This window comes from Monodelphis domestica, chromosome 3 (assembly GCF_027887165.1).
Source record: "Monodelphis domestica isolate mMonDom1 chromosome 3, mMonDom1.pri, whole genome shotgun sequence".
Lineage (NCBI taxonomy): Eukaryota > Metazoa > Chordata > Mammalia > Didelphimorphia > Didelphidae > Monodelphis > Monodelphis domestica.
In genome coordinates, this window is record NC_077229.1 from 97120543 (window position 1) to 97133027 (window position 12485).

The window sequence follows — 12485 nt, forward strand, 5'->3', positions numbered from 1 at the left end:
ACACGTACGTGTCCTTTTGCTTATTTATCCCTTCCCTTGCTGGGAAAATTTATTAGCCAAAACACAAAAAATAAAAGCAAGTCTCCAAACCAAAAAGAAATAGTTTTATTGAGAAGGCCAGGCACATAATACAGCTGGACTCTGGTTGGCAACTGAAGATCTCAAGCCTTGAGATCAGAACCCTTATAAAGGCATTTTGCCATAAGCCTAAAGTCAGCAGATATGCAAATAAGGGTTTTACATACAGGATGGAGGAGTCAGCAGTGTATACAGTATAACACATGTACACAGAATATTTAATAATTTCAAAGCACAGCAATGTGACAGAACAATAATAAAATGAGATGATTGAATCTATACTGATCCTTAATATTAAAAGAAATAATGGGGCAGGGCTAGAGGATTTCACATTCACAGTCCCCACCCAGGTGGGCCACTCTAAACAACAGAAGCAACACAAGCAGTAAATTCTTACCATGAGGTCTGTTATAATTTGGAGGTGCGGGTCCTGGACCAGGCCCAGGTCCAGGGCCTGGTCCTTGTCCTGGTCCTGTCCCAGATACAGAGGGTGGAGGTAGTGTCGGCATTTGCTGCTGCATTCCTGGCATTGGTCTTTTCCCCTGCACTGCCATTTGCAGGTGATCTGGTAGAGGCTGTCCTCTGGCCAGCATTTTATAAGCCATAATTTGAGCTCTGAGTTGATGCAGCTGGTTTTGATTAAAAGGCGTTGGGCCACGATTCTGTTGTCCTAATGCTTGTGGGTCACTACCATCTAGTGGTACCCCACCAGGACCAGATGACATCTGTGGGGCTGAAGATGGGCCATTAGCTGGAACAGGACTTGAGGCATGTTCAGAGCCACCCAGAGGAGAGGGATAACCTAGGGAGAAATGAAATGACAACAAGGTCACTTTACATATTTCTCATGATTTTTAAGAAAAACATCATCTTTTTTTAGAATCCTATACTGAAAGTGGGGAATGGCCTGAGCAACTTTTGACAGTTCCTCCAAGACCTTTAATGCTATATACATAAGGATGTTATTAGAGAGAAGAGGATTTTGTTAAATAACACAAGAGTTCATTTTTGTAGACTTATAATTAGTAATGTTTTAGGTTAACAAGGAGACACAAAACTCTAAACTGTTGTTGCTCAAATAATTTTATCTTGTATCTATGTGATATGGTATGGCTATGAAAACCCACACCCAGAAGGAAAATGACAAACCAATAAACCGCTGCCAGATCAAAGTATGCTCATGTTCAGAGACCCCCTATGAGGCATATAGCTTTGTTATTGTAAGTACATAAACATTAAGGGGGAAAATAGTTTGAGAGAAAGGCCATATGAGAAAAACAGTACCTTGAGAATGCTGATCCATTGGACTTGGAGGAGGCCCCATCCCTGTATGTCCCCCAGACCTCATTCCCATCCCTTTCATCTGGTTATATCGAGGATCATCCGACATTCCCTTCTCATGCATGGACTCCATTGGCTATAATTTTAAAAAGCAACAAAGCAGCATCTATGTCAGATAAATCACTTTCTGTAAAACTAAATCATCACTACCAACCCACACTTCTGGAAGGGCATAATGTAAGAGACTGTGAACGCAAAGAGGTATAAGCTATGGGTCCTAACTATATAAAAAAGCATACCATTCATCTAATGTGGTAAACAATACAAAGCAAAATATGTTAAAAGTAAAATTAGTGGCACAGATAATAAATGATAACTTAAGAGAAAAACAGAATTACTTGGAACTGAGGGAATCAGTGAAAATTTAATAGAAAAAATAGGAGTTAATATAATATAGATCTTGAAGGCAGGAACTAGAAAAGGCATTCCTTCCCAATAGGGAAATGGTATGAAGAAAACAGTAAGCATTCAAGGGGATTAGAATATAAGAGAATAACAAAGACTCCATATAAGACATTATTGCTTTGTGATCACAGGCAAGTCAAACTCCTAGAACTGCATATTTCTTGCATATAAAATGGAAGTGACACACACTCTCTTACCTTAAAGAATTGTGAGGAATAAATTTTGTGAAAACCTTAAAGTCCTCTCTAATGTAAATTACTATGTAAGTAAAGTACAAATTGTGATTGTGGAACAACTGAAGGTTTCTTAGAGAAGAGAAAAAGGATAGTGGGAATGAACAATGGCAATATTTAGCAACAAAATAATATTCTGAGAAGTGAAATATGGCGGCTGTCACAGAGGGAAAGAATAGAGGCAGAAAGAGTAGTTAGCTATTCTACAAGCACTTATATAAGGCAAGGCCATTGATTTGGATGGTAGACTTCAGACAAAAAGGAAAGCATAGTTTCAATAGATACAATAGCAGAAGAGAGGAATGAATACAATTGGAATTGAAAGGGAAGAAGAGAAAATAGTCTAGGCATGGACTGCTAAACTAGATACCACTTATTTTAAAAAGCATTAGAGGTACCCAGTTTTAAGGAGAAAATGATGCAGAAAGGGGGCAGAAGTGATACCTATATCAGCTTATATATATATATATATATATATATATATATATATATATATATATATACACACACACACCAATATACAGAATAAAGATAATGATAAAAGTGAGCTAGACATCATAATTTGGGGAGACTTGTAGGTATTGCAATACATTCATAACTAGATTAAAGTAATGGGAACAGTATATAGTTTAAGATGATGATAAAAAGGTAGAAAGGGAAGGGAAGTGATCCTATATCAAGATTATATTCATAAGTGCTTGTTAGCTGAAAACATAAAGCTTAAAAAAGATGATATCATCTGTGTGGAATATTAATGAAGTTGAGGGGAGGCCTGGGGAAAAGAACACATGATAGATAAAGGAAGAAGAAACAAAGTACTGTACTGGAAGCATATATTACAGGCCACTAGACCAAAAAGAGCAGTGATGATGAACCTTTTAGAGTCTGAGGGCCCAAATTTCAACCCTCACCCCCTACCCTACCCCATCTTACCCCAGACAGGGGAAGGAGAAATTGCTCCCATTGGGGCTTCTGAGCAGGAGTGAGTGATGGTAGAAATGTCCTAAGGTATGGTGTAGAGGGGAAGAGGAGTAGCCCCCTCCAGCCTGCATGCCATAGGTTCATCAATCTAGAGTTAGAGGAACTGGATGATGCATTCCTTACACATCAAAAAGTAACAGAGGTACTGTCTAACTGTGATGGAGACACTCCAATTATCCAGATATATGCTGGCCTATCTCTCTACTAAAAGCACAGTAATGAATAAGTTCTTCAACTACATTTCTTATCATTTTTTCCCCAGAAAACAGAAGATACAAGAATTATTGCTCTTCTAGATCAGTTTCTGACCAAAAAGAAAGACAACCGAGTTGAGAAAGTACAATGATAATGTACTGTAAATGTCAAATGATGACAATTTTTGGGAGGCAGTGACTGGGTGATTACTAAGCAAGGTCTAAAATGTGCTCCCTACCCTGTATACACATCCCACTCTTGAAGAGATATTTAGAAACTTCAAAAAAGGGACAAGGATGATTTCATGGCCTGAGGGAAGCTTAAGAGGGACAGGAGGAGAGGCAGCTGGGTAGCTCAGTGGATTGAGAGTCAGGCCTAGAGACAGGAGGTCCTGGGTTCAAATTTGACCTCAGACACTTCCCAGCTGTGCGACCCTGGGCAAGTCACTAGACCCCCATTGCCTAGCCCTTACCACTCTTCTGCCTTGGAGCCTATACACAGAATTGACTCCAAGACAGAAGGTAAGGGTTTTAATTTAAAAAAAAAGAAAAGAAAAGAAAGAGGGACAGGAGGTATTCAATAAGGAAATTGTGATAAAACACAACTGATTTTGATGAGCAAGATGAGCTACCAAAATAACCAAATGTGGCTAAAGAAGAAATTCACTAACAAATTTGTATTTAACAAAAGAAATAAGAGATGGAAGGGAAGGCAGATTAACAGGATGAATACAAAAGAATAATATGGTATAAAAGTCATTTTTCTTCTTTTTCTTTTGTAAAAACCCCTACCTTCTGTCTTGGAATCAATACTGTGTATTGGTTCCAAGGCAGAAGAGTGGTAAGGGCTAGGCAATGGGGGTTAAGTGACTTGTCCAGGGTCACACAGCTGGAAAGTGTCTGAGTTCAGATTTGAACCTAGGACCTGTCTCTAGGCCTGGCTCTCAATCCACTGAGCTATCCAGCTGCCCCCTTGTAAAAGTAGTTTCAGTCAGATTAAATTCCACTTACTACAATAAGCTCCAAATGGTTACTTAACCTAAATAGTAAAAGACCATACATTTTAAGAGTTAGAAGAGTCAGGTCAGGTAAATTTCACGTATGGATAAGGGTAGGTTTGTTTTTTTTTAACAAATGTAATTACATTTTCCTCAATTTTATGTGTAAATTTTTTTTAATTTACTTTTTAAACTCTTGAGTTTCAAATTCTCTCCCTCTCCCTTTGAGAAAGCAAGCAATTTGATAAAGCTCATACATGGAAAGCCATGCAAAACATAAAATATATTAGCCATACCGCAAAACAAAACAGACTGAAACAACAACAAAGAAAAATAAAGTAAAAAAGTACTCTTTAATCTGCATTCAGACTCCATTAGTTTTTCATAAATCATTTAGATCATTGTATTGCTGAGAATAGCTAGGTCTTTAAAAGGGAATCACCCGTACAATATTGCTGTTACTATAGACATTGTTCTTGTTTTGCTCATTAAACTTTGCATTGGTTCATAAGTCTTCCCAGATTTTTCTGAAACTAACCTAATAGTATGCCATCACAATCATAAACTACAACTTGTTTAGTCACTCTCTAACTGATGGGCATGCCCTTAATTTCCAATCCTTTGACACCACAAAAAGAGCTACTATAAATATTTTTGCACATAAAGGTCCTTTTCATTTTTCTTTGACCTCTTTGGGATACGTTGACCTAGTAGTGGTATTGCTGGGTCAAAGACTATGTACAATTTTAGTGCCCTTTGGGCATAGCTCTGTGTAATTAGAATTTTGTACCCTTGAACTACATTTCCCAGCATTTCTTTTTCATCCCCAAGTTGTGTCCTTTCTTGAAGATAAGTTGTTAACTCCGCCCCTCCCCCCCCCTTCTTTGGCTTACTCTGTCCTGTCAGGGAAACTCTTTACTGACGTCTCTTTACTGACGGTATTTACTTTCCTCTACTTCAAGTGATTACTAATAAATCTTATAAAAATATAATACATGGAGTATTGAATATTAATTTTTAATCTTACATTTCCAAATTTCTCTCCAGGATGTATGGATCAGTTCGCAACTCAACTAACAGTGCATTATTGGTCAATTTCCCCACATTCCCTCCAACTTTTCTCATTTTCTTTTTCTGCTATGTTAGCCAATCTGATAGGTAGAGGTAGTACCTCAGAGTTGTTTTAATTTGGATTTCTCTAAATAATAGCAATTTGGAGCATTTAAAATACAGATATTTTAATAGATAGTTTTGATTTCTTCTTCTGAAAACTACCTATTCATATCTTTTGATCATTTATCACCCAGGGAATGGGGAAAGAGTTCTTAACCAAAGAAAGGTTAGAAGCAATGACAAAAAGATATAATTACTCTGGTAATATAATATGAAATTGAAAAGGCTTTGGATACAGTAATACTACAGCAATGATCAACTGTGAATGAGTTACTTTGAAGTATGATTTTTTTTTTTGCTTTTTTGGGGCAACATGGTTAATGTGGAAATGTTTTCACATGTATAACTGATAAATGGTCAAAAGATACAAAAATAGATCTATAAAGAGGAATTGCAAACTAATAACAACTACATGAAAGAATGTTCCCAATCACTAATAAGAGAAATGTAAATCAAAACAACTCTTAAAATTTCACCTTGCACCCAGAAAGTGAGCAAAAATGTCAAAAGATGAGAAGAGCTGATCCTGGAGGAAGGAAATAGGGAAAGATAAGACCACTATAATGTGTTGATAGAACATTAATCAGTTGGTAAACTGATATAAACATTCTGGAAAACAAATTAAAACTACCTGAAGAGAGTGATTTGAATTTCCATACATACTCTTTAATCCCCAAAGTACTACAGTTAAGCATATACCACCCAAAGAAGTAAAAAAAGAAAGGCCTTTAATACATCAAAATATTTAAAATTGTACTAACTGAAGTAGCAAAGAACTAAAAATAAAGATGCCCATCAACTGCAGATTTACTAGATACACTGTGGCATGACTATAATGGAATATCATTGTGGTATAAAAAAATGATATGACACAGAGAAGCATAGAAAGACTCATGAAGAACTACCAAGAAAACAAACATAATCATAAATGGAAGAAAAATAACCAAAAATTAATGTTGCAAAATTATAATGACCAAGTTTGGCCCATAAAAAATGAAAACCTTTATTTTCCAATTGATACTAAATATTGGTTCCATGTCAAAAGAGCAGTAAGGGCTGGGCAATTGGGGGGGGGGGGGAGAGGGGGGTAAGTGGTTTGCCCAAGGTCACACAGCTAGGAAGTGTCTGAGGCCTTATTTGAACCCAGGATCTCTCATCTCCAGGCCTGGCAACTCTATCTACTGAACCATATAGCTAACCCCAATCCTCTGTATTTTTGCAGAGATGGATGGTCCTGAAGATAGAATACACGTCAGGCTTTTTTTTGACAGTTTGGTTAGTTTTGCTGAACTTTCCTTATTCTAAAAAGGTTTTAATAAAAAGTTTATTAAGAAAATGTGAAAAATAACTCCAATTCACCAATAAGAATAATGAAAAATCTTGAGATTTTATCTCACAATGAAGCAAATTAGCAAAGCTGACAAAAAATAAGAATAGTCAAGGCTGGAGGGTCTTGAAAAGACAGGCACATTGTCTTAAGAGGTCACACAGCAAGACTGAGTTGTGAATTGTGATCCCAGTGGAAAGTATAACTCATCTCTAACTTAGAAATAAATGCATTCCATGCAGCCCAGTTATTCTGGAAGGCAATTTGGAATCATAAAATTTCCTCCTCAAGGAAGTCAAAGATAAAAAGAAAGATCCCATTTACACCAAAATATCAGTAGCAGCACTTTTTTGTACTAGCAAAGAACTTGAAAAAAAATACTGATACCCACAGAATGAAGAATGGTTGAACTGTGGTACACAGAATTAATGAAATGTACATAACAATGACAATGGGAATTCTGAAAAGTACAGGAAAACCTATGAACACATACAAGCGGAAGAACTAATAATTTCTACAAAAGAAATGCAAAAAGCCCCCTCCCCAAACAAAAAACCCCCAAGACAAACAGAATATTGTATAACTATAGTGACTACACTACCTTGAAGAAGAGATTAAAAGTTCACCCCTCTCCTTTCTTTAGAAGGAAAGCAACAGTTAGTGTGGAAGACTGCATATACAAACAGACTTGGTTGATGGCTTTTGCTGAAATATTTATAAAAATTGTTTTTTATCCTTTGTTATAAGAAGAGAAGGCTTGCTGGGCAATGGAGGAGAGGATATATTTAGAAATGGATGTGATAAAAAAACATCAATATTAGTACAATTTGGGGGCAACTGGGTAGCTCAGTGGATTGAGAGCCAGGCCTAGAGACAGAAGGTCCTGGGTTCAAATCTAGCCTCACACACTTCCTAGCTGTGTGACCCTGAGAAAGTCACTTAATTCCCATTGCCTAGCCCTTACTACTCTTCTGTTTTAGAACCAATGCATAGTATAATATCTAAGACAGAAGGTAAGGGTTGGTTTTGTTTTGTTTTTTAACCAAACACAACATTCCAGACAGACTGAAGCCTCTTATAGCTAATAATAATAATAATAATAATTCATATTGTGCTTTTGTTTAGCAATGTTGAGTTAAGAGAACAATAAAGGATAAGGATCTCTACTTGATGAGAACAGAAAGATGACAAGTAGGAATACTTAATATTTATCTTGTTTCTTTTAGCTGGCTTAGAAAGACTGTAGCACCAAAAGAACTAGAAGACATGTCTGCTAAACCCACTGCTAGTTACTTTTGAGAAACACTGAAAAATAAGTGTGCTGAAGATGGGTAAATATGATCTTGATTTTCAAAAAGGTAAAACCTAGTGATTTTTGAGGAAGTGAAGGAAACAGAAGACATGTTATTGAAGTTGGGAAAGTCCAGTTAGGCAGGGCAGCTAGATAGTGCAGTGGATAGTGTCAGTCCTGGAGTCAGGAAGACCTGATTTCAAATTTAGCGTCAGAGGCTTACTGGCTGTGTGAACTTGGGCAAGTCACTTATAACCCTGTTTACATTAGTTTCCATATCTTTAAAATGACCTAGATAAGGAAGTAGCAATTACTCCTATCTTTGCCAAGACCCCAAATGGGGTTATGAAGAGCTGGACATGACTATATGACTAAACAAGTCTAATAAGACTATTCTACATTTCTGATACAATGCTAAAACAGACCATTAAAGAATGACTTGTCAACATTTTAAAAGGAATGAGGTAATGACTATAAGTCAGCACAGTTATTAAGTTTTATCAGACTAACCTCATTTTTTTTTAACCACTTATGACTAGTAAAGGTTACCAGAATGTCAGAAAAAAATATTTTACAGTTTCTCACAACTTCCTTGTTAGGTAAGAGAAGAATGGTTTGATTGCTTTAGTCTAAAAGAATGCTAGTACTTTAATGATAGCATGTGTGTCAGAGTTCCATCCTTGGCCAGATCTATTTCACATTTTTATCAGTAATCTGAATGGAGATATATTTCCTATAGCTCTAAACTGTACAATTATTGGTGCCTACATCATCAATAGTGAGGAGATTCTTTTTTGGAAATAACATAAATCATAGCTAAAATACAGAATATCCTTTACAAGGAATTGATTATGAGAGGATTGGAAACCATCCCAGATAATAATCTGGAAGGAAGTGGGAACGTTTTAGCCTGAAGAAGAAAGAATCATTTGACTAGCAGAATGGTCAGGTGGAAGGAAGATTGAATTTATTCTGTTTGGTCCCAGAGGATAAAATTAGGAGTAATAATAGATAAATTCCTTAAAGACAGGTAGATTGAGCCTTGTTGTAAAGCCTCTTTATAGAAAAGTCAGAAAAGCTGTCCAAGGAGGTAGTAGGGCTGAAGACTCAATTTGAGGTTTTTAAGCAGGTCAACTATTTCAGGGATACTGTACAAGATTCAATGAGATTAAGCATCCTTTTAAAGGCCTTTTCAGATCTGAAAAGTTGTCATTTTTATTAAACCTGGTCAAAAATTCTAAGGCCTCAAAGATCTGAGCTTCAAACAACATGTCTGGATGCTGCAAAGACTGGGACCTCAGGCAAAGGCTTAATTAATGTTATCTTCAGCAATAGGCTCCCTCAAACATCAAGTCTAATAAAGAGCCAAGAATATGTTCCCCTGTGTGGGATATCTCCTGAATATCTCTCTTCCCAATCAAAGCATAGCTATAACCAGAGGTATCAAACATAAAATTCACAACATTCTTGGGTATGGCATGAACAAAATCAAAATATTACTCTGTTGATAGATTAAAGAAAAAAAACCCCACAAACAAGGTTTTCAAAGTCAATGTGTGGCCCCGAGGGATCCTTAGACATAGTTTAATAACACCTGTTTCCATTTGAGTTAGATATCACTGAGACCTACTTCACATAAACATTCAAAGCATTCTGCTGCCTGACCTTAATTAATTAGCACTATAAAGAACTTGACAACCTGGAGGATGATTTAGACCAAAGATCCACACACCCTTTCCTACGATCACTGCTCAGCAACTTCTCCTCCATTAATATATGACCCACTTAATAGATCACTGTTGCTGTGACCCTCTTGCCACAATATCACTCTTTTCTTTACCAGTCATTTTGACACCTAGATGTCTTCCTCCCCCAGTCTCTATTCTGCCTTGGAAATGTCAATAAATCTGCTGACAAACACTTACATAATCACAGTTAGAAATGAGCTCAGAAAAAGACTTGTACAAAAATATTCATAGCTGAGCTCTTTGTGGTGGCAAAAAATTGGAAAATGAGAGGATGCCCATTGATTGGGGAATGGCTGAACAAACAGTGGTATCTGTTGGTGATGGAATATTTTTGTGTTGAAAGGAATAATGAACTGGAGGAATTCCATGTGAACGAGAACAACCTCCAGGAAGTGATACAGAGTAAAAAGAGCAGAATCAGGAGAAAATGTATAATTATAAATCTGTTACCCTAAAAACTGCATTTCCCAGGAGCCCACTGACTTCCTGTTGTTCCATACTTCCTATAGACAGAGGGATAAATTCAGTGGGGTTGCTGGTCTCAGTCTCTTTGCTTCCTGGGTTGTGACCATGGTGATAAGCAGGGTTTTTGAACAGGGAGATTAGCCATGGGCACATGGTTTTTATTTTGTTACCTTTTTATTCCTTTACTTCTTTAAAAAAAAATATTTACTTGAAACCAGCTGGAGATTTCTGCTTCTCTTTCTTTTTCCTTTCTCTTTATTTGGTACCAAACACAATGAAAAAGGCCCTTTTCAGTGATAGTATAATTTTTTTTTTAAAGAAAATTTTATTTAGTCAATTTAGAACATTATTCCTTGGTTACAAGAATCTTATTCTTTACCCCCCCTCCCCTCGACCTCCCCTTAGCTGAAACACAATTCTACATGTGTCCTTGATCAGAACCCATTTCCATGTTGTTGATGACCATTTAGAGTCTACATACCCAGTCATATCCCCATCGACCCATGTAATCAAGCAGTTGTTTTTCTTTGGTGTTTCTACTCCCACAGTTTTTCCTCTGAATGTGGAAAAGTGTTCTTTCTCATAAATTCCTCCGAGTTATTCAGGATCACTGAATTGCCACTAATGGAGACATCCATTACATTCAATTGTACCAGTGTATCGGTCTCTGTGTGCAATGTTCTCCTGGTTCTGCTCCTTTCACCCTGCATCAATTCCTGGAGGTAGTCACAGTTCATTATTCCTTTGGGCACAATAGTATTCCATCACCAAATATACCACAATTTGTTCAGCATTCCCCTATTGGAGGGCATCTCCTCATTTTCCAAATTTTTGCCACGACAAAGAGCGCAGCTATGAATATTCTTGTTCATGTCTTTTTCCTTATTATCTCTTTGGGGTACAAACCCAGCAGTGCTATGGCTGGATCAAAGGGCAGACAGTCTTTTAGCGCCCTTTGGGCACAGTTCCAAATTGCCCTCCAGTATGGTTGGATCAATTCACAACTCCACCAGCATTGCATTAATGTTCCAACTTTGCCACATCCCCTCCAGCATTCATTACTTTTCTTTGCTGTCATGTTAGCCAATCTGCTAGGTTTTGAGGTGATACCTCAGTTGTTTTGATTTGAATCTCTCTGATATAAGAGATTCAGAACACTTTTTCATGTGCTTATTAATAGTTTTGATTTCCTTATCTGAAAACTGCCCATTCATGTCCCTTGCCCATTTATCAATTTATCAATGGAGAATGGCTTGATTTTTTTGTACAATTGATTTAGCTCTTTATAAATTTGAGTAATTAGACCTTTGTCAGGTTTCTGTTATGAAGATTTTTCCCCAATTTGTTGCTTCCCTTCTAATTTTGGTTGCATTGGTTTATTCCTTTACTTCTAATTATCATTAATAAATCTCTTAAAAAATATTTTTATTATTTGAGATTAATTTTAATTTTTACAGAGACCAATACACTGTGGCACAATCAAATGTAATGGACTTCTCTACTAGCAGCAATGCAATAATCCAGGACAATTCTGAGGGACTAAAAGGACACTATACACATCCAGAGGAAGAACTGTGGGAGCAGAAACACAGAAGAAAAACGACTGCTTGATCACATGGGCCAATGGGGATATGGTTGGGGCTGTAGACTCTAAGGGATCACCCTAATGCAAATATTAACAATATGGAAATAGGTCTTGATCAATGACCCATGTAAAACCCAGCAGAATTGCTCATTAACTGGGGGGATGGGGAGGAGAGAAGAACATGAATCGTGTATAAATGGAGATTTTGAATCTTTGACTTCATTCCCCTAAGTCCTTAGTATTTCCCAAATTCCCTATAATCTCTCCTGCATCTCCACGTTGGCAAGATCACGTTATTGGTGTTTAAGTGAATATATGCTCCTCCCATGCTCTCCTTATGACCTGCGACCAGGCTGAATTCAGGCAGTTCTTGGGCTTTAGTTATTATTAATAAAACTTTATAAAATATAATGTTCATTATATATTAATTTTAATCTTTACACACAACCATGGGAAAATATTCTAAATTAATTAAATAATTTCAATTAGGAAAAAAAGAAATGAGCTCAGAGTTCTAGTCCAATTTATCCTCTTAATACACATCTTGAAAAGCAGACATCCTGATTGTTTGTAGATCTCTAGTAAAGAGAAACACACCTCCCTCATGTCCCTTTCCACTCTGCACTAGCACTAATTCTCAAGTTTTCCCTTACATATTAAGCCTAA

The 12485-nt window shown here is 36.8% G+C and overlaps 1 protein-coding gene across 13 annotated transcripts in view; it reads right to left on the minus strand.

The window, feature by feature from the left end:
- Positions 1–12485, minus strand: part of SMARCA4 (SWI/SNF related, matrix associated, actin dependent regulator of chromatin, subfamily a, member 4) — a 110920-nt gene that overhangs the window by 69447 nt on the left and 28988 nt on the right. For all 13 annotated transcript variants that reach the window (XM_007488524.3, XM_001362925.4, XM_056822729.1 and 10 more), the window contains exons 3-4: positions 1363–1495; positions 476–880 (exon numbers count right to left, since the gene is read on the minus strand). In XM_007488524.3, coding sequence (XP_007488586.1) covers positions 476–880; positions 1363–1495 — 538 coding nt within the window. The remainder of the gene's footprint in view (positions 1–475; positions 881–1362; positions 1496–12485) is intronic.